A 25,127-nucleotide genomic window follows, 5' to 3' on the forward strand; every position below is an offset into this window, starting at 1 on the left:
ATCTGATATTCTGAGTGCCCTGTGTCCTTTTAACTGCCGTATGCTTCTCCAGCGTGCCATCGTTTGAGGTTTTCTTGTCTGCTTGTCTGCTTTTGTTTACTTCAAGTCTGGCTTTAGTCTCCCTTTTTCCATTCATTTTAGCTCAGGTTTGGACATCTTTGGGGGTTCATTAAGAGCTGGGGAGGGGGCCTATGTTATCTCCAAACTGAGTGTGCAGGGCCTTTTGGACTGCTATGTGGTATTGTGGCTCAGTCTTTTACTGAAGAGCTAGTGCCAGCATTTGGGTCTTACCCCTTCCTCCCTGGAAGACAAAGGACTGGGATGAAAGGAAGGGCCCTTCTCAGATAAGTTTGCTCACCCCATGCTTTGGGTTACCATGGGTCAACACTCATGCCCCAAGTGCGTGGTCCAGTAAGACATCTTGGGAAGACTGACTTCTGGCTGGATGGCAGAGAAACACTTTCCCTCACAGAATAGAAAGCTAGAGCTGGTGCCCAAGCATAGTAGTAGAAGGGTAGTACTGTCCTGGGCCTCTGGATCCTCCAGTTGTGCAGTGTCTACTGTTGACACTCTTGAATAGTTACATGGTGCATTTTGTTGTACAAATTTTGCATCTATTTGTAAGTGGCATTTTTGTAAAATGAACAAGTTGTTATAGACAACAAATACAAATTAGTTATATCTCTTCACACATGTAAGACTCACTTGAGAAACAAGAAGAACACCGGAGATGGCATGCCAGCAGGACATAGAAACTGACATGGGTTAGGAGCGTCTAAGCAGGACTCTTACACAGAGGTGATCACATAAGCCTAGGGATGCAGGTGCTCCCTTATATCTAAGGAGGACTCTTACACAGAGGTGATCACATAAGCCTAGGGATGCAGGTGCTCCCTTATATCTAAGGAGGACTCTTACACAGAGGTAATCACATAAGCCTAGGGACGCAGGTGCTCCCTTATATCTAAGGAGGACTCTTACACAGAGGTGATCACATAAGCCTAGGGACGCAGGTGCTCCCTTATATCTAAGGAGGACTCTTACACAGAGGTGATCACATAAGCCTAGGGACGCAGGTGCTCCCTTATATCTAAGGAGGACTCTTACACAGAGGTGATCACATAAGCCTAGGGACGCAGGTGCTCCCTTATATCTAAGGAGGACTCTTACACAGAGGTGATCACATAAGCCTAGGGACGCAGGTGCTCCCTTAAATCCCTGCAGTACTGTTGGAGTAGCAGGTGAGAAGTACATCTTTACTACCTTACATTGCATTCTTTTAATGCGATATAGATGTATTAGATTCCTGAGCCTAGTTAATTTCCTTCTGTGGATGCGCTTGCCTTCTTGGAATTGCTGAGCCAGGTTTGCTTATTGTAGAGATTCTTCAGCTTTATGTGTTCTGACTGCATCAAGGCTATTGAATTGGTACTAAATTCATAGTGTTTGGTGCCAGACAGAAATGTGAAATGTTGGTACTGTGGATATATCAAGCTCTGTGTGCTTTCCTGTGTTTTGACAGTGTTCATGAGCCATCCTGAAGCATTACAAGTGATTGTAGTCCATGTAGAAAGTATGTCACATGTAATGAAAGGCTTAAATGTTGTAGCTGTATGTGCTACTTAAGAGTCGATTTGTCATCATTTGCTGTAAGTTTTGGGAGTCTGCAAAAGAGTAAATCCTAAACATGTACCAGACATAAATATATAAAAAAGAACAGTGCTGGACGACATAAAATAAATCTCATTTCCATCTAATAAAGAACCTGCTAAGTTTGCTTCTGGAAACAAAGCCTTCACACATACTCAGACATACTCAGCTGTGTCAGTATTGAGCTATGTCTGGTTGCTGTGGGGATGTCCTTGAATGATTATTTAGCAAGCATGCATATGTGTAGCATTTGATGAGAGGCTGTCTGTCAAATACTCTAGTTTACAATGCAGTGTGGCTGCAGTACCAAGCAAGTGTTATATCAGCAGCTTGTTAAGGAAGAATGTCCAGAAGTGACTGAGAAGACTTCTCATCACTGGGGTAGGGTGGGGCTGGGGAGAGGGCTCTGCCAGGAACAGTGCTTTCTACCCAGGCATGTCCAGTGAACCCTTGTGAAGGTGAGAGAACCAATGCCACAAAGCTGACCTCTGACCTCCACACACACCACAGCACACTTGTATACACACAAATGAATTAGTAAGTAAATGCTAATGAACTCCTGTAAGACTATCCAAGATCACAGCCAAGGTGAAGTGTCTCAAGCAAGGAAATCCTTTGCTTGCTGTTAGGGAAGACTGAGCAGGACCAAGTTCTCTTCAGAAGAGAACTGGAAAGCTGTGTGCAGAGTGCAGAGGACATGCACTTTTCACATCGATTCTAGCCTGGGCTTTGGTCTGTTTTAGCTAGTATATGCATGTAGCTGCAAAAAATATGGGCACTCTAAATAGAAATGTTACTGCTCCCCCCGAATCCTCTGCATTGAGAAGCGGCTGATCGATGAGATAGGAGGGTGGGTGTAGCCCTGGCTGCAGACTTGTTGGTACGAGATGCCACAAAGCTACTGTGGTGTATTTAAAACACTGATGTTACTCTTGAAGATTTTACTCACTGGAAAATGGACACTTAAAGAACTCAGCCAAAGAAACAAAGATTTTGTGTTCTAACTGTTGGGAATGCCTGGGCAGTGTGATAAGGATGCTTCAATCTTCAGTTTCCCAGGAGGACTTGGAACCAGCTTGTGATTGGTTCCAGCAGTGAAATACAGATCTCACAAAATTACTTTTAAATTTAATCATGAAACCATTGTAATATTTGATCTCTATCGCATTATCTTAAGTTTTGTTATTTTGTTGTATTTTTCTGGCAGCTTTTATGTTTCTAAGTAGTAGACAGGCAGTGACTTATTGCCACTCTCTGACCTCAGTATAACAGAGTGTACGGTTCTCCCCAAGGATGTCGGGCTCTGGGCTCCAGAGGAGTTGCACAGTGCATGGGGAGGTTTGCCCATTTCTGTTGATGTGTTTCCATAAACTAGCTTTTATAATTACAAGTCCTAGGACAGTTACATGTAATGAAATGCCATAGAAGTATAAATAGCTGACTGTAGCTTTTTTTTCTTTCAGAACTTAAATGAATATGTTGAAGCATTAATTGCCTTGAAACAAAAAATTATTAATACAGAGTAAGTATATCTGTACGTTGGACGACCTCTGCCAGTCTCTCCCGCTGGCTGAAGTGGGTGGTGGTTTGGAATCCACAGTGGCCCAGAGGTGCTGGCTAGAGTAGAAACCCTGAGCCCTTTGCTTTAGTGGCTCACAGGCCTTTGTTATAAAATTATATTTGCCAAATTGGATTTTAAAAGCTGTTTTCTCTCCAAAACTGTTATGTTTGATGTCAAAATTCCTCACCGTTTTATGCCACATTATTTTAATATTTCTTGACAGTCTCGTGTTTTAGATCAAAAGCTCCCGTGTAGTGCATTAAGGAGTCAAGGCGATGTCAGCCCAGCATGCTTTTGTTTCTGGGGACCAAAGGGGAGAGGCCAGCTAGAGTGATCCGAGCCATACCTCTTTGTGGTGTGCTTGCCCGGTGACATGGGGGCCTAACTGCTCTTTTCTCTTTTTGCAGTAACCTGCTGACAGAATATCAGAAGAAATGCGATGATATCCTTTACTTGCTTTTCCCTTTGGATGTTGGCACTGACTTACGTGTAATAACTCAGAAAGATCGGAGGACCCCTCTTAACAGTTAGCTTTTGAAAGGCAGTGTCTGCTGGCTTAATGGGAAAGCATCTTAGAAACGCAGCCAACAGCAGGACCTCAGTGTGAGCAGTGGCTGTGCAGTGCAGTGGGGATCTTAAACAGAGGCAGCCTCGCAGACCCTCTGTTTCTCTTGTGATATGGCTAGGAAATTGACCTTGTTCTTATTAATGTGTATATCCACAAATTATATAAGTAATGCACTTTCATGTTTGTAGTACAGTTCTCAGCCTAGAATCGCCATGTTGGCTAAGCAGGGGGAAGTATCGTCAAGAAAAAGCTGCTTTTGCCACATCTTTTTGTAACAGCTGCCTTGATTTAAATCTCTTTCAAAAGAACGTAATAACATTTCTTCCCAGAAAATCATCATGTGCTAGGCAGATGTTGCTCTTGCAGAGGTCCATGGTCCCTGCAGTCCTGTGGAGCCACTTAGAGCAATGGCCCCCACGGCACTTTTAGAGAAATGGCATAAACTTCTTGGTGATTACATTTGTAATTTCATGGTAGAGTAAGTGGTCTAATTTTCTAAAACTTCTCTATCAAAATTTAAATAAAAATAAACAATTGATTTCTTCTCAAAAATGTATAAATGATGTGTCCCTGTGTGGCCTTGTGCATATGATGCACTGCTCCTGCAGTGGGGGGGGGGGGGGGAGGGGGGCCTTTAGAGCCTCTGGATCTAGAGTTACGGGTGGCTTTGAACACCTCATAGGAACTGGGATCTGAACTGGAAACTCTGCTTATTCTTAACCACTGAGCCATATTGCCAACCCCACCCAGTACAGGTCCTTTAAATAGATAAAGCCTGCAGTTGTTGTTTGAGATACAGAGGTTTGTTTTGTGATGGGATATTTGGCGTCAGCTACAGAAACTAATTTTAAAACCACTTTGGCATTAGCCCCAAGTACATTTGTTACAGCTCAGAAGTAAAGCTCTCCTACCTCTAGGCGCCAGTGTCCTGGGCTTAATGTAGCTCGACCGCTTGCCCTACCTCTTCTGAAGAACCTGAGCGCATCTTCTGTGGCCACAGTGGAGTGAGGAGAATGAATGAATGAATGAATGAATGTGCACTTCTTGACCTTGAGAAGTAGTGTAGTCCCAATGCTTCGTGAGGGCCTCACTTTTGTCTGCAGGACTGTTTAAGGTTCTGATGAATACAGAAATAAAAGTATTTTCCATCAGCTATATTAGTCTTAATTCTTGTCATTCTAATTAGTCATTTATTTAAGGCTTTAGTATGGATAGATATTTTGAATTGTGTTCTATCTTAGTCACTGCTCTGTTGCTATGAAGAGATACCATGACCAAGGCAACTCTTACAAAGAAAGCATTTAATTGGAGGCTTGCTTTCACTCTCAGAGGGTCAGTCTGTTATCATTATGGTGGGGAGCTTGGTGGCATAAAGGAGTAGTAGCTGAAAGCTTCATTCTGATTTGTAGGCTGATAGACAGACAGACAGACAGACAGAGAGGTTTATAGATATATAGATATATGGCATTACACGGTAGGCCTAGTGTGAGCTTTTTTGAAACCTCCAAGCTCATCCCAGTGACATACTTTTTCCACAAAGCCACACCTGTTGCAGCAAGGCCACACCTAATCCTCTAATAGCACAATTCTCTGGTGACTAAGCATTCAGATATATGAGCCTGTGGGGGCCATTATTATCCACACCACCATAGGTTCATACATGGGGACATAGGGTTAATGCAGACTCAGCACTATGAGAGGGATGCACGTACTGTGGGCGTTAGTGCTCTAGCCTAGGTGGACATGATTACCATAAAGCAGATGTATCTTTAAACAGATGTCAGAAGACCAAGTTCTGAGTTTTCTTTAACAAGCTTTACAGCTGCAGTTTGCAAGAAGGTGAGCTGCCTGGCTTTTGTAGCTGTGCTAACAGCTGTGAATTCCTGGGTAGAGGTGGCTGTAGCAGGCCAGAGACCTGGGTGGGGGTGGCTGTGTGGCAGGCCAGAGACCTGTCATGGATGAAACTTCTTTGGATGCTCCTTACAAGCAGGTTGCATCGTCCTGTCAAATGGCTCCAGTATAGTTATGGCAGAGGTCTCAGACTGCACCCTGGGATTTGCTCCAGTAACTGTTGCATTGACCACTGTGTGAACTGAGGCTGAAGTTCTCCTGTTAGTTTTGCCGACACAATCACACTGTTCAGTGCCATGTGTTTTGTGTTGTTTATACCAAAGTAAAACCACTAAAATTGTAGTGAAGTTTCATGCTCTGACTACAGTTATCACATGGAAGCTAACATGGAGTTATAAATCAGATTGTAAGATGCTGTACCGCTTAATTGGGGAAAATGGGGAGAAGATGAAGATTCTAAGTGCGAGATGTTTGGCACAGTGTCCTCAGACAGCTCCTCCCATGTACTGATGTCTGTTGGACTAGTGTCTGATGTTGCTTTTTGATACAGTTTCACTAAAAAGATATGCCTAAAAGACAGAAAGTAGTCTGATCTTGAGTGTGAGCAAGAACACTTTTAAAGTTAGTGTTTGTTAACACACTCTAGTTGTTTCTGCTCAGTGATGCCAACACTTTGTCCATTTTCAGAGAGAACAGCACGCTGCATCATCAAGTAGAGCAGATGCTCCAGAAAATCTCCCCTCTGCAGAAGTGTCAAGAAGAATTGGGATCCTTGAAAGCCGAGCTGGAGGAGAAGAAGGTGTCTGAGCCTCTTCCTGTGGAGGGTCGTTTGTTGTCAGTTGTTAGGGTTGGCTGTGCACTCACTGACTGGGATTCGGGAGCATTTACATGTTGGCAAAGGGTGTAAGGGCTGGTGGAAGCCCTCTGGGTCTCCACTCTGAGCATCCTGCTCCTGCTGATGAATGGCTTCAAAGTGACTCACGGAACTCCTCCAAAGTGTTGCGAGGGTTAGGTATAAATTGTGGCTTTTATGATCTCTGAGTAACCCTCTTTTTTTAACTTAATTTTTTTTTTTTTAACTTAAGTGTGAAATAACATAGATATTCAGAATTAGTGATAGGAGAATCACTGTGTAGCAGTGTGTGGGCAAATGGATTTCATTAGTTGTGCTGGTCTAGCCTCAGCTCAGCACTCAGGGTCTCTGCTCTAGTAGAGTTCAGATGTCCTTGAGGCTCTCTCATGGATCTTGAGCCAGTTAATTTGAAGGTCTTGACAGCTTGGTTCAGTGTTTTGGGAACCATGCACAGACCCTGTGGTTTCTCAGGGTCCTGAGGTCCACAGAGAGCAGGGTCTTACAGGTGAATGTATGTCTGGTCCTTTACCCGAGGGAGAAGATACTTTGGATAGGAAACTGATACTTTGACCTCTCATAGGCTCTCTTCTTCAAAGTTAGGCCCCTGATCAGTCAGCTCCAAATGCTCTAAATGCTTTGCTCTGTGGCTGTTAGTGTTGTTACAGGAGCCCCCTAGCATTGTGCCCATGGACCGTCTATATAGGAGCATCTATGGCCTGGTGGGTGGTCTGACGGGAGGTGGGGCTATCCATGGTTATCCCACCCTGTGTCCTTAATGGCTCTTTTCCGGGAAGATTGCTGCTGTCTGTCACTCATCCTCATGTTGTGGTTTTAGCACTTGTACTCCATGAAGGTGCACATCAGTGTTCCTTCTTCTCTTCCCGATTAATTGCAGTGAAAGTTAAGTAGCCAATCACAGTGTTCAGTCTTACATACTCTTGGTTATGTAATATCTGCTGTATGTCCTCAAGGATGAATGAACCTTGGAGACCCTCATAGTCATTCAGTGACCATGACTTGCATGAGTAAGCCAATCTGTCAAATCCTTTCTGAAAAGGGCTTGATAAAGTTCATCTGTCAGAGCTCTTAATGTCAGAGAAATGCCAAGTACAGACCACATGGACAGAGTGTCTTCCCAGTCATAAGGTCATCATGGCAGACGAGTCAATATTCATGTATTTTCCATTAATATTGATTATGTTAATATTGATAAACTTGCTTTCCTTTTCCTGACAATACTAATGTACCAATATCAACTTCGAGTCTGTTACTGTAGCTGCTGAGGTGAACATATTCGCTGTTTGGTGTTAGCAGGCGTGTGGCTGGGAATTGAGTAGCTTTTGCTCTGCCATGCTCTCAGCTGTTTGTTAGGAACCTAGCCCACTTGTGGAGGTGCTGAGGGACTCCTGGGCCTTGCTGACAGTTCTGGCTGTGCACTCAGTATTGTGCTTCAGGGCATTTAGCTTATGGTGAAACAGATGAGGACCAGGGTCGATGACTACTTGGGGTGATCTTTCTTTTTCCTGTTTTCCTTGTCAGAGTTCTCTGAAACTGTATCAGGACACTCACCAGGAATATGCTCGTGTGAAAGAAGAGTGCTTGAGAACTGACGCCCAGTAAGTGGCTTTCCTAGAACAGCTGTAAATAATAGTGCCTCCTCTCCTCTCCTTTCCCTCTCCCCCTCCCCCTCCCCCTCCCCCTCCCGCTTCTCTTCTTTTTTCTTTGGTTTTCTCTTCTCTCCCTCCCTGCCCCTGTTTCTGTTCATTGGTTGTAATTAATTAGCTGTGCAGACATGAACTAATCTCAGCTAGTTCCCACCACTCTCTCAGAGGGGTCAGGACTGTTGTGATTAAGGTCATCTGGTGATGCCGGGGTGCTCAGAGCTATGAAGCATACTTTGTCATGTGTGAGCTGCACCTATGCCTGTGTGTCCTGAAACACAGTCCTCTCCAGGCATCATCTGTGGTATCTCACTGGCAAGGTTTGTTTGTTACCATTAATGAAATGGGCTGTTAGCAGCATCTTGCTAATTACATCCATGTTTTTGGTAGGTCACTATATCCCTGGGAGCACCTGTAGAGCTGTATGTGACACTGTTTGATGGGGCTGGGACATGCCAGTGTGTAGATACTGTTCTGAGCTTCCTGTCTTCTTTAATCTCAGAAACCCATCTTAGACCAAGGGAAGCTTCCACTGACTGCTTCCCTTGCACACTTGCATGCTCCTGAAAAATGCCCAGTGGGTTAGGTGCTGGATGACAGGGAGCGATCATTTGGACACAGCTCAGAGATGACATTTAGTGTCCTGAAGGAGGAAGAGGTCTCCCATGTGTTTATGGCAAAGACTCAATAGGCCCATTTTGTGTTTCTCAAACAGAAGTCAGCTTTTAAAAACCCACTTTAGAAATACTACACATTAAATGGTACAGTTCTTTCTCAGGCTCATTCTACCATGAGATCATATGCTGGTAATTTAGTTGATGTGTGACACTAGTTGTAAGCACAATCTCTTACATAAGTTTTACTAACTAGAATGATGTGTGATGGACTGAGTTTCTTTGCTGTCTAACTGACAAGGTTTTATTATTAGGAAGAAGAAACTAGAAGCCAAGGTGAAGAAGCTGGAAGGTATGTGCAGCTGCTGCTCACTGACCAGCTGAGCCACCGTCTCAGACCTGTGCTCTGTGTGAGGCTAGGGAGTGTCATTCACGTCCTCTCCAGTCAGCTCTGTGTGGAGATGAGTGTGCGGAAGCTTGCCTTAATCTTCTTCTCTGTTACTGCTGCTCTAAACAGGCAGCATCGAAGGAAATGCAGTGATTCAGTTTTAGGTCTATCTTTCTTTGTTTCAACTGAAGTTCACAGTTACTAGAAAAGGTTGTGATTTGTCTTAGTCAAGATGTCATTGCATGATAAACACCGTTACAAAAGCATCTTGGGAAGGAGAGGATGGTTTGTGTATCACAGTCTATTGTGGGAAGTCAAGTCAGGAACTCAAACAAGACAGGAACCTGGAGGCAGTAGCTGATGCAAAGACCATGGAGGCGTGCTGCTTACTGGCTTGCTCCTTGTAGCTTGCTCAACCTGCTTATAGGAAACCAGGGCCTGCAACTCAGGGATGTAACAACCCACAATGGACTGAGACCTCCCACATCAGTCACTAATTAAGACAGTGCCATACAGGCTTGCCTACACCCTGATCTTATGGAGGGTATTTCCTCAATTGAAGTTCCCTCCAGTCAAATGACTCAAGTCTGGGCCAACTTGATAGCAAGGCACTGCTGCACACAGATCTCTGTGGCACACACACAGAGTTCTGTGAAGTGCCCCGCTTGTACTTGTTTCTGAGTAGGCAGAAAGCAAAAGGGCCACACTGAGATCTGTTCTGTCCTTACAGCTTAACTGGTTTTCAGCGGCCAGCTCAGATTGGACTGTTGGTGTTGTCTGTAGTCACTCATGTGTGCTCTTGGCCACAGGCAGCATTTGTGCTGTCACTCTGGCCAACATGGTACCAGGTGTCTGCCTAAGTTGACTCCCAGCATCACAGTAGTTGGGTTCTGCATCAGAATGAGGTGTTTCCATGTAAGGAGTTCAAATTGAGTTGCAAAAGGCCATTTAGAGCAAGAGTGATGAAGTACTCTTTGTCCTCGTCCTCAGTGTAGATTCAACTGTGCATGTTAGCTTGTCTATCTCGTGAGCACTGCAGGCACTAAGTCGTGAGTGCTCTTAGCCTCACCCTCCTTTGTCTGGAGATGAGTGAAGTTCCTGAGGGAGTGCATGCAACTTAGAGACCAGACCTTCAGTGAAGTTCAATGTGACCTTTGTTTCTTATGGAACAAAAGTAATTTTCTTTGTAAGTGTCGAGGACAGTCAAATCTGGGGAGGAAAGAACTGTTACTGGGGTCTTGTATGATGTTGCTATCCTTTGCATTGGTGCATGTACATGTCTCTGTGATACTGGGTCTGGTTAGATTCTTACTGACGTATGCACTGTTTGGTGCTTTTGAATAAAGAAGAAATGAGTGATCTGCTCACGATCTGTAGCTCTGTGCGCTGTCCCTGACCAGCCAGTGTTGTACGCAAGGAGTTGCTGTGCCTGGTGTGGAGAGGAGCCTTACAGCCTTAGTCAGTTCTATAGCTTGACGAATAGGTACTAAGTGTGACATGGAGAAAAAAGCCTGTGCTGGATTGCATTTGATTCGGAGGTCACTAATCCACACCTCTTTCTGTTGCTTTGCTGTACGCGTTAAATATAGAGGCTGCTGTCAAGCAAACTCAGGACTTCAAGCAATTGAGAAATGAAAAGAAAATACTTGAGAAGGAGTTTAAGAAGACACAGGTACTGGGTAAAATGATGCACACACTTTACATCCCTGACTGGTGCTTCTGTAGACGCAGATACTCGGTAAAAGATGCACACACTTTGCAGCTATGACTCAGGGCCTCTGTGGCATCCAAGTTATGGCTGCAGTCACTGTTACCTTGCATCTGTCTGACCTTTGCCCCACACTGTCTGCACAGTGTCTGTGCAGCATAAGCACTCTTGGTTTTTCTCCCCCACCTGCACAGGAAAGGCTTGATGAATTTTCCAAACAGAAAACTGAGAAGGGTGAGTATTGGGTCAGTGCTTATGTGGAGGGTCAGTTTGAGTGTGCAGTGTTCATTTGAACCCTTCTCCGTATGTGTTTTCAGAGTTGAGGCACATTGGAACACAAATCTCGAGTGATTCGCATGGAAGCATAGATAAAAGTGAGTATGCTGACAGCTCCGCCTGCTGCTGACAGCTCCGCCTGCTGCTGACAGCTCCGCCTGCTTTTGGCTGTTGCTTGTTGTGCTTGGCTGGCTCGGGTGCCATAGTTTCTATGAAAATCTGGCTTTGTAGATACTTTGTTATTTTGGATGCGTACATTTGTACACATACAGGTTTACTTGTACATAAAGCCAACTATTTTCTTACAAAATATATGAAAGAAAGACTCTGCAAAGACATTGTTTGGGAAATGTATTTATAGAAATCTCACTTTTCTTCAGCAAGTAAAGATAGGTTTCTGCCCAGATTATAGCCTCTCAGATTAGTTTATTAGATTTCCTGGGTGCTGAGCAGTGTCACGTGAGGCAGAGCTAGCCACAGCTCTGCAGTGTCTTTTGGGGACAATAAATACAACGAGGAGGCCACATCTGAATGGTCAAGTACTGCAGCTCACAGAGCTCAGATAGGGAGCAGGCGCAGGAGGACACACACACTGAATCAGCACTTGGAATATCCAGGCACAAGCATTCTGAATCTAAAGTCACCTTGGCTAGTGATACACTGTCTCTAAAAACAGAAGTAGCTTTCCTGGACACTTTAGACCAGTGATTCTCAACCTGTGGATCATGACCCCTTTGGGGCTCAAATGACTCTTTCACAGGGGTCAGAATCACCTAAGACCATTGATTGGAAAACACAGCTATTTATACTATGACTCATAACAGAGAAATTATTTTTATGAAGTAACAACTAAAATAATTGCCTGGCGTTGGGTCACCACAACATGAGGGACTGACTGTATTAGAGGGTCACAGCATTAGGAAGGGTGAGAGCCGCTGCTATGGAGGTTTAGCATCTGTAGAGGAAAGTGAATCAGAGGATAGAAAGCTGATGGTCACAGCCACAAGGGAAGCACAGTTTCAAAGGCTGCTTCTCCCAGTCAGAGGGCCAGAGCACTAATGTTCTACAAAGAACTGGTTAAAGAGGAGCCTGCCAGGGTTAGAAGCCATTGCTAGAGTCTGTTCAGGAACTCCCCAGATGCAGTTTGTTAAAGTGTGGGCTGTGAATGAGAACTGTCGGAGGTGAAATAATGGGTAGGTAATGGCTGGTTTGAGGGCTATCTGCTTTCCCTGTCCCCCAATAAGATGCTAATACACACTGTTTCAATTCTCATAAATGAGCCCACTTACTAGCCTTTCATAGGGTTCCTGAAAGGAGGACCTGCACTGCCTGACAGACAGTAGATTCAGAGTGTAGGCAACGAAGGAGATTTTGTCTGCCATCAGTTTGCCGAAACCCTTCACTAAAACTTTGAAAAGTACAAGTGTCTTGGGAAAGCCCTCAGATTGTAGAAGGCTAAAGAACCAGTGTTAACACATGAGTGGGAGAGATGGCCAGACCTGTCAGTGTCCTTGAACATGCTCAGGAACGTGCCCATGGGCCTCTGCATCACATGAGGTGGAGGGACCTTGAGAACTAAAACACCAGCTACCTAATGAAGTGTTGGCTAGACTACTAGTTGATTCCTAAACTGAGAGATGAAGTCTGGGTTCCCTGAGAATGGAGTGTAAAGGGACAGCATCAAAGATGCCAAATGCCATGGAAGCCAGAAGTCTCAGTATTCACCTGCTGCAGGGTTTCAAAGGGTGAATCTAGCCAGGAGGGTTGATGTGTGAGGAGGAAAAGGAGAATCCCTGGTCAGAAGCACAGGTAGTGAATGTGGGTTGATACCACAAGGGCAGAGAGAGCCAACAGGCTAATCGAGCACATGCCTGCCTCAGATCAAGTGAGGCAGAAAGTGTTGAGTACTCGGAGCTGACTTAAGATAGGCTCACATTGTCTGTATGAAAGCAGTAAGGCCAACTGGACAAGTCCAGGCTTTAGAACAATTCTGTGTGGAATAAGGGGTTCAGAATGCCGAGGTCTGGTAAGAAAACATTCTAGACTCAAGCACATGGAACTGTGCCAGACAAGCCTCCCAGGGATTCCTGAGGAAATGGCCCTCTTCATGGGGGAACTTCAGTGTGTGTCTTTGAAAGAAGGGGTTGTAGAAGGCTAAAGAAACAACTGCCAGAACAACCATTTGTAAGGACTGTAATCACATCCCAAGTTCTTTAGAAACTTCATAAAGGTTGGCTAATATAGCAAACACATAAATGTGATATTGATAAAAATCCTTTCCTCCTTTAAGTCCATAAAACTGGAAAACATGGTAGTTACAATGATTGGGCCTTTGGAACTGATGCTGGATCATGGTCGTGGAAACAACCACCCACTGTAAATGTGATTATGAACAGGAAAGCCTGTGCTTGTGTCTGTGCAGACTCTGCACACGGCAGCTTCCATTCCTAGTGTGGAGAGTAGATGACATGCCACAGAATGTTTCAAGTCTCACTTGGAAATGAGATTAGAGCAGAGAGAGTGTGCTGCTGTTGTGTCCAATATCGTGCAAACCTCCAGTGTGTTCTGTCTGAAGGTAAACAAAGTAAGAGACCTTCCCTTTTCAAGTGGCAGTTGAGCCATCAAGTGTCTAGTACCTAAGGCAATACACAGCATCCGTAGGAGAAGATCACAAGTGTGTCAGGCATCCCCAAACACACTTACAGTGTTGCCGCAGTGGGTGTTGAACTGTGTAGGTTTCTCGGGAGGAGGAGCTGTCCGAGCAGTAAGCCTCTTTAAAGGAAGATCTGAGCAGGACTTGGCTGAAGCCACACTCTGACATGCACATCATGATTAAAGAAGATGCTCTTGATACACAGGGACAGTGGAGTGGAAAGTACTATAAGCACCCTAGATTGTGATAAGAGAAGACGCCCTTCAGAGATTAAACATAGGTGCCCACTCACAACGCAGTCAGAAAGCTGCACCGAGGAGTTTTCTCTGCTTGTTGGAAGGCCAGCGTTGGGGTCAGTTCTGAGAAGGCACGTGTGATCCTTTGGCATTGTGACTGCTCTCCAGGAGGATGAGAACATAACGTGTTTTCTTTGTTTTTAGGGTTCCTTGTTGGCTGCTTTGGGTATATGTACTAAGCAGGGACCGTGGTCAGGTCGTTTAAGCAAAGGGGGTTATAGTATTTGGAAGCAGGCTCTGGGGTAGGTTACATCATAATTCAGATAAGCTTCTCAGCCATAGGGGTCTGGAGCCTCCAACGGTAACCAGGTTGACCTGGAGTAGGAAAGGCGGGCGGCAACTGAACAGATTTCCTTGTAACTATGTCAGCCGTGCTTGTCTGGATAGCCCCATCTGTGGACTTCACTTTGGGGGTGACATAGTTTAGGATCCTAATATGAGTTTACTGTAATTAAACCAGTGGCTGATTTCTTGAAGATTTTAACATGGAAGGTTGATCTATTCAATTTTCTCTTGACCTGGGTTAGTGATTTTACCCATTTCATAAAGCCTAGGCTTAAGGACACTTGTAGAGATCTTTGGTTTGGGCTCAGAATGATTTCACATTGAACTGTAATTAGCATGGGTTAATTCTCTAGTCCATGCTTCACCTCAAGCTCTTTATGTCTACATCTTCATGAATAGATTTTTGCCTTGATAGCTATTTTTGTAATTTGTGTATTTAATGAGTTACAGAAACTTTATCCCTGATATTATATTGTTCTTACAGTTTTTATCAGGCCTCTTTTACCCATATCTCCTTTTGGTCTTTCAGCGTGGGTCAGTGGTTCTGTAGCAGTTTGAGAGTCCAGATATTTTTGGAGTTTCTCAGCAGTTTCCCTCCTGTGAAAAGGCTGTCTTCTGTGAAGTCTTCTGCTGTGGGCGCCCTCTGCAGGCCTTTCTGGATATTGCGTCTACCCCTTCCCCTCTTGTCCACGGACTGTACCATCCATCAGTCCTCTGAGTGGTTGCTGCATGGTTATCTGGTGCCTGTGCTGATAGACTCGTGTAACTGAGGGATGGCTTGCTAATGTACCCATCTCAGCACTGTGGAACACAGGCACAGGGTAGCTTGTTGTGATAGAGAGAAGCTGTAATGCCTTTAATAACAAATGGGCTGGCTCCTTGGAGGCCATGCCCTAGAACAGTGGTTCTCAACCTGTGGGTCACAACCCCTTTGGCAATTGAATGATCCTTTCACAGGGGTTGCCTAAGACCATCAGAAAACAGATTTTACATTAGAAAATTACAGTTGTGAAGTAGGAACAAAAATCATTTTATGATTGGGGATCATCACAACATGAGGACCTGTATACTGAAAGATTGAGAACTGCTGCTCTAAAAGAAAGAAAAAGAGCGAACAAACCTATGTCATGTCTTCAGGCTGTAGCAGAAGCCTTGCTGGACCCTGTTACTAGCTGGCATTATGCACAGTGAGGAGGTTTGGGTGCTGCTTCCTGCTTGGATAAGACATCTCCACATCACAGGACTGTGCCTGATCTTTGTGCTTTGCTGTTTACAGGGAAGGTGAAAGTTCTCCTGAAAGAGCTGTGGCTCTGTGTGAACACTGCGCACAGACTGTCCGGGGAGAGTGGCAGACGCATCCCAGGTGAGAGACACTACAGATGCTCCTAAGACATTAGTGTGACAGCATTTCCCACAGGCTGCCTTTCAGCTTCCAGTGTGTAGCCAAGAGTGGGTACTTGGAAGTGTGTGAAGCAGTGTGACTGTGACCCCAGTGGGTACTGTCAGCCTTCAGGAGCAGCTCTCCTCAGAGCACGTGGGGAGACTAAGGCATGCTTGACAGGAGTATGTGGAAGACCAAGGAATCTTCCTGTACTACACAATAGCTTCTTTTAAGTTACTTTTATTTTCACACAAGAATGGTTCCATCAGAAATCTTCCCAATCCTGTTAACTAACTGTGGGGCTCATGGAGATGGCACATTTCCCACCTGCACTGGATCTAGTCCTAGACTCCATTTCTGCTCAGGACTAGAACAGGATGTGTGACGCGCTGTGACTCACTGAGGACGACGTCCGTTTGCTTTCTTTGCTTCCAGTTTGCCCAGGGAAGGATTTTGTTTTGTTTTTATCTAATTCCTTCTGCATTTAGTTCCAGGAACTCTTACGTAAGGAAGGCTGCCCCTGTCCTCTCCGCTGCTCTGTCTCATGTCAGGGTAGCTCTCCTGCTTCCCAGCGCACTGCAGTCCCATGCTCCCCTCTCCACTGTTCATGCCGTTGTCTGCTGCTTCTGTCAGTGGAGCTCTGCTCTTTCCAGCACGTTGCAAGTTCATACTTACTAGAAGCTGCCCCAGAGCAGCTCCCGTGTGCCTCAGACATGCTTGTCCTGCCTAGGCACTTCCCTGTTCCTTGACTTTCTGTACCACTGGCACAATCCCATTTCTCTGAAGAGGTCTTGCTCCTGTGCAAATACCTGGTGATTGCAGTGACCCCACGGGATCCATATTTCTAGGCTAAATCATTGTTATCAACTGAAGTTCATGAAACTCAAGGCTCCCTCACCCCACAAAGTTGTATAGTTGCCTGTTTGTCACACCATGCTAGCAGTGTTTTAGGGAGGGAGTGGGTGACAGAGACAGAGATCTCTATCCACAAGCCGAGTCGACAGTTTTATCTTTCTGAACAGTCATCTGAAATCAACCAATGTCAAACCTACCCATAGGCTTTCTCGAAAAGGTACATGAGATTGTTGTTGACGGAAAGCGTCTCCCAATGTGTAAAGCCTCTGTCCCTGCTGCTGTGCTGTGAGCTAGTCCTGGTGCCTCAATGGATCACTCCATCCACAACCCTCTCCCAGTCTGTGATAACTTTAGAAGTTGATTGGTGACTTTCTTAAAGCCGTCTACTCATTTTAGGTTAATTGTGCTAGTAAGTTGACTGTCATCAAGATGTAATTTGTTAGTTTCCATGGCATTATTAACTATGTGATGCCTGCTTCTCTCCTGTTCAGAAAAACCTGCCAAAGGAGACAGTGCACCCAGAGCCTCTGGGCAAGATGAGCTGCTCCCGGTGCAAGGCAGCCCTCCCGGAGCTGCAGATATGCGCTCTTTCTTCACCAAGCTGTCCATGGAGATGGAGGGTGACTTCTCTTCCTCTGAGAGTGCAGAAGAAGAGCTGCCCGGTGGGGCAAGCCCAGGCACTGAGCACGAGCTGCCCGGTGGGGCAAGCCCGGGCACTGAGCGTGTCTTTCATGAGGAGAGGCATCCTGAAGTCTCGGTGCAGAGGCCTGATGACAGCAACAGGACCAGCGTCTATGACCATGAACACTTTTTTGATGATGATCTTCAAGCTGCAATTGACTTCTTCAAACTTCCCCCTCCTCTTCTGTCTCCAGTGCCCTCACCCCCTCCAATGGCATCAGGCTCTTTACCGTCTTCCCTGGCCCCTGTGAGTTGGCTTTCTGAATTTTAATTCCATTAGGATGTGCTTGTCCTTTGTTCAGGGTGTTTCAAAGGTGTTAGTGTACTCAGGAGAACTGATCATCTTAGCCAGTTTACAGTTACTGTGCAGTAACAAGGAAATAAGAAGCTGTGCCAGGAGCCTTTGGATCAACACGTGTGCTGTGATTTTCTTCACTCTGCCTTAGAGCTGCATTTTATTTTTCTTTAATTACAGTTTTTATGTAGAAAGGTGGCATTTATTTGTATTGCTAGTGCATAGCATGAGATAAATATGGAGAGAATGAAGCATATTCTTGCAGACATGGGGTGTTTCTAGAGACAGAAAAATCTCCATGTCTAACATTCTTGACCCTCACCCAGGAGCATTCCAGCCTTGGGTCTATCTTCAAATGTTTACATACTGTTTGCTCCCCTAAGGAGACTTGACATGCACTTCTATTCCAGACACCTAGTCAGGTACTGCGAGTTCAGAGGTGATGGAGGATGCAGGGTTGGACTGGGGTGTGAGCGGAGGACCCAGCATGGAGCGCCTCAGCTTGGAGAGAGCTCTGCTGGCTGCAGGCACTCTCTGCCTCAGACTACAGAGCTCTGCCGAGGAGAGGCTGGTGGGAAATGAGCCCTTGACAGAAAGCTGTGAGGAGTGCATGGTTCCAGGAGACAAGCCGCTCTATAGCAGTGTTCAACCCAAGGCTGATGGGGCTTGGGGGATCTTCCTGTGGGCAACTTCTGGAAGGACCATGCGAGTCTTCCTAAGGAACTCAACTGTGTTATTAGGGAGATGGGGAATCTTTGACTCCAAAGGCAAGGGCTGTGACAGATTTTCGTAAGAAGGTTTCTGTTTAGTCACAGTGTGAACAGGAACACATCAACAGTTCAGGAGGAGGAGGAATGCTGGTCCTAATATCTGGGCACAGGTTGTGGCATTGGGGCCAGAGGCTGGTCTAGTTTAAAAAGTGACTCATGGAGTGGTACTTGATAACGTTTTCATTGTGGTCTTTAGGGGAGATGGAGTCAGAGCCCCCTTGGGAGCTGTATAAATTCCCACCGGGTTTCGGACTGATTCCTACCTGTGCTTTGTCTCATCTAAAGTTAACATGTGGTGCCTGCCATGGGAATGAGCAGGGTGTAGACACTTGAGTCTGGCTGTGTAAAGCAGAGCCATGGAGCTGTGGTCATCACATTCAGTAAGAATGGGATGACCATCCATTCAGTAAGAACATGGAAAAGGTGAGGATCCAGCCGGAGTCCTTGGCAACTACCAGCAAATAAGTAGAGGCAGGGGAGAAAGACGGGGGGAGTGTAGGGGAAGGCCAAGAGAGATGTCCTCTGACCTCAAGCATTGACAAGTAGGGGTGTTTACATGTGGATAGTTAGGTTCCAGCATGTGAGCTCACCCTTCCCGTATGCATATAAAGGACAGGGTTGATGACATAACCCAAGTGGGAGCCACTAGGTGAGCATGTAGGAGGGGTTTTAGAGCAAAGGTGACTTGCCAACGGCTGGAGAAGAGTTTCTGTATCTATGCAGTCTGCAAAATAATAACATGGCTCAGGAGCTAGGCTCAGCATGAGACTAGCAAAGAGAGGAACCAAAGGGTGATGGAGCCAGAAACCAGTAAACCTCAATATACAGTCTCTTCTTTAACAGAACCCAGGACTAGGGACGCATGAGAGCTGAAAGGACAGACCCAGCCTGAGTGTTCTGTAGAGTGGGACTGGGGTGGGCCTTGTTTATAGGTCCTGGCTTCTTAAGAGTTGGATAGAGCCTGGCCCACCCCTCACAGGTGTGGCGTTGAGTTTCTCCTAGAAGCAGCCGCTCTGTTAAATGTGCTTAGTTGTGCTGACAGTGTCTGTGTGCTTTGTGTGACTTTCAGGAATCCTTCTCTGGAGAGTTCACGGATTCCAGCGATAGTGATTCTGTCCCACCTAGAGACTCTATGGAATCTGCTTTGGAAGATTACACAGCAGGGTCACGGGGTTATTTTGATTTGCTTGAAAAAATTAAAAGGAGTGACACACTTGTGGAAAAGCCCTGGTCACTGGAAGCTGTCCAGGCTGTAAACACACTGACACATCTTGGATTTGACACTGGAAGAACAGCACTGGGAGAGCCCTCAGCCACATCTTCTCTAGCTCGAGCAAGGCATTGGACAGCATCATCTGAATTTGTGAGGGACAGAGGCGACTCTGTAGAAGAGGCAGAGAGAAAGGTGGAGGCCAGGGAGGTAGATAAGTCTGTGCAAGTTGGGAAAGGGCTGCTGAAGCAGAACAGGAGACTGTGGCCGGAGATGGCATCCAGAGGCCCAGCACGAAAGAAGGAAGCTGGAGCTGGGGAATCGGAGATTTGTTATTCTTCCCTTGGCAAGAGGACGCTCAGTGAACTTACAGACTCTGAAGGAAAAACCCTGCCGTCAAAAACTTTGTGCCCATCCCAGTCAGAATTTTCTAAGCGGACACTCACTGATGGCTTTGCTTCCAAGCCGCACTGTGTGACAGGTTCTGGCCATTTTCAGAGAAGGGAAAGAGATGCGCAGGAGTCCACTCCACAGTCAGGCTTGTGTGCAGCTGCAGCAGGTCGCGAGCGTTCAGCTAGTCTTCCTTCCTCTTCCTCTGCTACCTCGGTACCAGTGTCTGTCTGTAGTAACCGCCAGACTTCATGGCTAGGGTGTGTCAGTGTAGACACTCCAGCAGACGTCACCTGCACAGAACAAAAGTCACCAACTAGAACTTCAAACCCATTTCTTCTGCGGTCTGAGCCAACAGCATGTTTTCCAAAAGAAAGTGACCCAGAGAATAGCTTGTCTACTTTGAGTCCAAAGTCAAAATTAGGAACATCTGCCTTTAGTGACTGGAAGAGCAGGGGCCTGGAGTCCTTCAGCACTTTAAAAAGCACAGTGAAGGAACACTCACTTCCCCAGCCAGGATTTCAGAAGTCAACAGGAGGAGGACAGTGTGGAGGCCGAGGGCGAGGCACTCCACTCATACTGCCTAAGTCAGACTGGACCTCATTGGCACGTTCGCCACCTGGCTTCACCAGAAGGAGCCCTGGGTCTACTGACAGTACCTCATGGCACCGCAGTGATGTCCTAAGGCGAGGTAGTGGGGGCAGCCCCAGAGCCACCTCGGAATACCAGCAGAGGACCAGGCTTCAGCTAGAGAAGGCTGCACCAGCCTCACAGAACAGCAGGCGGACAGCTATGCTTGGACCTCCTGGAAAAAGTACCATCCCTCTGGAATTTAAGGCAGCTGCTGCTTTACTCCCAAACCAAGTGTCCGTCATAACAAAGCAGGCAAGACCCAAGAGGGTGCTGAGTAGCAGCCTGGAGCCCTGGCGGCCACGTGGGAGCACACTGAGTCCTGCTGTAAATGGTGGCAAGGAGAAAGGTCTTCCGCCATCAGGAGCAGCCTGTGTTAGAGATGGAGACCTCATAGCACAGATCCCTGAGCAGGTAGCTGATGAAGAAGCCCCTTCTCCAGAAGTTTCTGTGTCTTGGCAAAAACCTAGTTGTGATTCTCTAAGTGGCTCCTTGCTCACAGAGAATTTTAGTTGTTCCACAGATCGTAAGTTACCTTTCTCCTCTGAAGACAACCTCTTCCAGTCTGTCATGAATGAACACTTGCTGCAGAAGCCCAGGAAGTCTCCCAAAACCACACAGTCAGGTGCCAGTGGGCTTCCATCTGGGGTGACATCAGAAGTCTTCCCTGCTGAACAGATGCCCCATGGACCCCAACCGCAGGCAAACCCTGAAGCCCCTGTGGTTGCCAGAGATTCTCATCATGCTCCACAGAGTGCCAGCGCGCCTCACAGAGTGCCAAGCAGGGCTCCTCTCAGAGCTCGGGTGCCCACCAGCCCTGTTTGCCCTGCAGGCCTTGGCCATGCAGATGAGGAGACGCAAGGGACCTCTCAAAGTAGTCTCCCTGGGGCTTCCTATTGCTACACAGGCATCAGAGAGCGGGGAGGGGAAGACACGGAAATGGAGGATGAGGCTGTTAGTGGCAGTGAAGGAGAGCAGGAAGCTGAAGCTGTGCTGGGGCGCAGACAGCAGGAAGCCGCGGGAGACTCACGTAGATCCCCGGGGAACCCAGAGGCTGCGGTGGGTGAGGCAGGGCACCCCTCAGATGTAGGTGATCTGACCTCCGCACTAAGAGAATGTAACTTAAGCACTTTTCTTTACATAGACAAGCTTTCTACATCAGAGGTGGTTATGGTTCTTGAAAGTTGTCAGTTAAGGGATTATAGTTCAAGGGCCTCTGTTTCAGAATGTTCTAGCAAAGGAACCGTAAATGAAGAAATGAACAAAGAGTTAAGGCAAAGTGAAATATCCAGAAAGAAATGTGGGAAGAGGTTCTGTGAAGAAGAACTACTCAGAGCCTCGGAAGAGTGGGCTGAGTCAGAGGGAGATGACTGTCGTGGCAGGAAATCATGCCAACACACTCCGTGTCCTCTGGAATTGCCATCTGATGTTCTCACCAAGACGGGGGAAGAACTTCATACAAACCCTGTAGACTGCAGTGGGAAGGATACTGAACACGTATTGCTAGTAAACTCGCATCACAGCCAGGCAGCTGAAGATCTGACAGAAAACGCTCTGCCTGAGGAAACATCCAGCCCCATACCCCACACTGCTGAATTACCTGAACCTCCAGCTGCGGATGGTGGAGGCAGCTCCCCACTAAGTAGCAGGTCCGACCCTGAGCACATTCAGAGCAGATATGAGGATGAGCCCAGTTCTGAGGGATGCCTCAGCACTGGGGAAGAGGGCCTGGCAGAACCAGAGGAGCTGTTGACTCTGAGTTCTGACTCTCCAGCCCCACCAAGGTTAGAGGAGAGTTCTGATTGTGTGGCAGAGACGGCATTTCGCTACCAGATCTCTGCAGTGACCTCCGAAGTTATAAGTGTACTTATAAATAAGGATCAAGACCTCGTGATCGAAAAGGGAGACAACTGGACTATCATCAGCGGTGTGGCCATCTCCCCTGGCATGGAACAAGTAGTTCTGTGTGAAACTCTTGGGGATGCTGCTCCCTCCCAGGATCAGGGAGGCCTACATGACGGTTCTTTGGAGAAGTCCCCAGAAGCCAGTCCTTCTGGCCCTCTACCTCAAGAGCCTCCATGTGGTGGTGATCTCTCTGGCGCCCAAGAGGATGCTGCCAGCAATGGTCAGAGTGCCAACTTTGATAAGAGTCGTCTTCGGAACAGACCTGTGAAACCTAGCATCTGGATTCGTTCTCAGATATATGACCAGACACTTGAGACCGAGAAAGTTGCATCTGATCACACATACTATAACTGGAAATTAGAGCCACTTGGTAAAAATAAGTCTCGATCAAAGGTTTCCAACAAAGATCAAGCAAGCAAGCTAGCAAAGACACCAGGACTCGGCAGAGGGGAGGTGCATCTTAGTGAGGACCTTCAGCCCGTATCAGGGGAAAGAACAGATACAGAGACACCAGGACTCAGCAGAGGGGAGGTGCATCTTAGTGAGGACCTTCAGCCCGTATCAGGGGAAAGAACAAACACAAAAACACCAGGAAGCCATGCTCAGCCCGCTGTGGCAGGTACAGCTATGTCTACCCCCACCAACTGTTCCCCTGACACTCTGAGCAAGATCCGGCAAGAAGTGGGGCCGCCATTGCCTCCATTGCTCCCCCCACTAATAGCCACACCTCCAAGGACATCACGGACACTGTCTCCTCTGATACCAAGTTCTAGTCCGTCCTCAAGGCCCTCACCTGCTGGCCATGTTTCCCCCTTGTGTGAAGTTCCGGGGCCTCCTGTGTTGTCTCCATGGCCTGAAGAGCTCCAGCAGGCCTCCCCACTCGATCCCTCTCCATCCCCTTCCACAGCAACGGCTAGTGGGAGGATAGTGTCCTCTCCGCTGCAGTTCTGTGCTGCCACACCAAAGCACGCACTTCCTGTGCCTGGCCGACTCCCATCCTGTGCACCAGGCCATGCTTCAGTGAGTGGGCCTCAGGAGAATTCCGTAAAAATCCTTGACACCATGTACCCAGAGTTGTCTGCCAGAGCCCGGACCCTCAGCCTCCTCAAAGGGAACATGCAGCTCTCCCGAGGCTCCACTGTGGATGGAAAGGTGTTGCCAGGGCGTGTCAGTGCTCTCCTAGGACTCAAAGCTATAACCTCAACATCAACTGCGTTTGTCCTAACAGGGGGCAGCTCTGCTGGTGACTGTAGCCAAGGTAAGTCACAAGATTCGGGTGTTGAGCGTGATGCAGGTGGGAAAAGAACACTAGCAGTCCCCATGCTGAGGAGTGCTAAAAGACTGCGCCTGGACGAGTCCGAGTCCCCGGAACCAGACTCCAGGGATGTCCCTGGGGAAGGAGTCCCTAAGGAGCCCCAAGGAGGAAGCCCACCAGCTGAAGTTGGTCCAGCTGAGGAAGAGCCAGCTGATCTCCCAGTCTCCAGCTCAGCTTCACTTCTACGTGTAAACCCAAGGGAGATGGCAGAGTCATATAATATAGCCATAACTCGGGCTCTGAGGAAGATTGCCGAGTCCTCTTTTGACCTGCTTCCTGTCATCCGTAGTCACGTGTATGTGGGAAATATCTCCAAAAAGCCTGTCATGAGAGATCAAGAGAAAGAAGTTGTTTATGAATTCAGCACAACAAACAAGGTACGTGGCAGCCATTCTTTCTTTGTTTCTTTCTCTCTCTGGATGTGTTAAGCATGAGTGTCTAGCAGGGACTGGCTAGTGCAGGTGACACTGAAGGTTACCCCTGTCAACATTGAAGCCTGTGTATTTCTAGCCTGCATCTATAGATTAAAAATACAGGAAGACAGTGGAAGCTTGACACAGAATTGTGGAGGAAGCTCATACAGAATCTCGAATTTCCAGGTGCTGCTGGCATTTTAAGTTTAAAGTATACTTCCTTCAGCTTGCCACATTGCCAGCACATGGAGCCTTTCGTTTCTCTGGATAGTGGTTCATACAGTGTCAGGGCATTGTACAGACTAGCTGTGTAGCTCCTAGGGACTCGCTATGTGTGCTAAGCATCCCTCAGCTCCTTGTCAGGTGACTGCGGTGCCTGCTGACTCACCCTTCAGTGTCCAGTGTTACAGCAAGAGTCTCCTTTTGCAATAACTGTCCTTGATTGATGCCTCTCAGAAAGCCTAAGAGGCTGAAGTGTCTGAGAGACTGTCTTCTGTAGGAATAGCTGTCACATATTCAGTGATACAATTCTCTTTCAGGGGAAGGGAAATAGCACTTCATCTAAACAATAGAATAAACATAAATGGGGATACAATTAGCCTGAGTGTCATGTACATATATAGGGATTTGCACATGTAGACTCTCAGCAGGAAGAACAAATGAGAATTTATTTGAATGGTGACCACGTCATCATAGGCCAGTAGGTGGATTTACAGACTTGCTGTGGTATCTATAGTTTGATCTTGTCAAGAGGTCAGTCAGAGGGCATTCTCTCACCTCTGTTAGCATGCTAGGCAAGTTGTTACCAGTTACTGTGGCCTACCTTCTGGTGCTATAAAAGTTTTATTTGTCTGATAGATAGCAATTAGGATTGGTTCTTCTTATTATTATTAGTTATCACTAATAATTGTTTTATCT

General features: G+C 46.7%; 1 protein-coding gene across 1 annotated transcript in view; it reads left to right on the forward strand.

Annotated features, from left to right (window-relative positions):
• The window catches only part of Ice1 (interactor of little elongation complex ELL subunit 1), a 44,467-nt gene that overhangs the window by 7,239 nt on the left and 12,101 nt on the right, over window positions 1-25,127 (forward strand). Inside the window, exons 2-13 of the mRNA XM_034523334.2 lie at window positions 3,114-3,172; window positions 3,619-3,653; window positions 5,600-5,618; window positions 6,318-6,429; window positions 8,023-8,099; window positions 9,073-9,110; window positions 10,736-10,818; window positions 11,049-11,088; window positions 11,172-11,228; window positions 15,641-15,727; window positions 17,092-17,528; window positions 19,416-24,173. Coding sequence (XP_034379225.1) covers window positions 3,114-3,172; window positions 3,619-3,653; window positions 5,600-5,618; window positions 6,318-6,429; window positions 8,023-8,099; window positions 9,073-9,110; window positions 10,736-10,818; window positions 11,049-11,088; window positions 11,172-11,228; window positions 15,641-15,727; window positions 17,092-17,528; window positions 19,416-24,173 — 5,802 coding nt within the window. The remainder of the gene's footprint in view (window positions 1-3,113; window positions 3,173-3,618; window positions 3,654-5,599; window positions 5,619-6,317; window positions 6,430-8,022; window positions 8,100-9,072; window positions 9,111-10,735; window positions 10,819-11,048; window positions 11,089-11,171; window positions 11,229-15,640; window positions 15,728-17,091; window positions 17,529-19,415; window positions 24,174-25,127) is intronic.

Source organism: Arvicanthis niloticus, chromosome 19 (genome assembly GCF_011762505.2).
Source record: "Arvicanthis niloticus isolate mArvNil1 chromosome 19, mArvNil1.pat.X, whole genome shotgun sequence".
NCBI lineage: Eukaryota > Metazoa > Chordata > Mammalia > Rodentia > Muridae > Arvicanthis > Arvicanthis niloticus.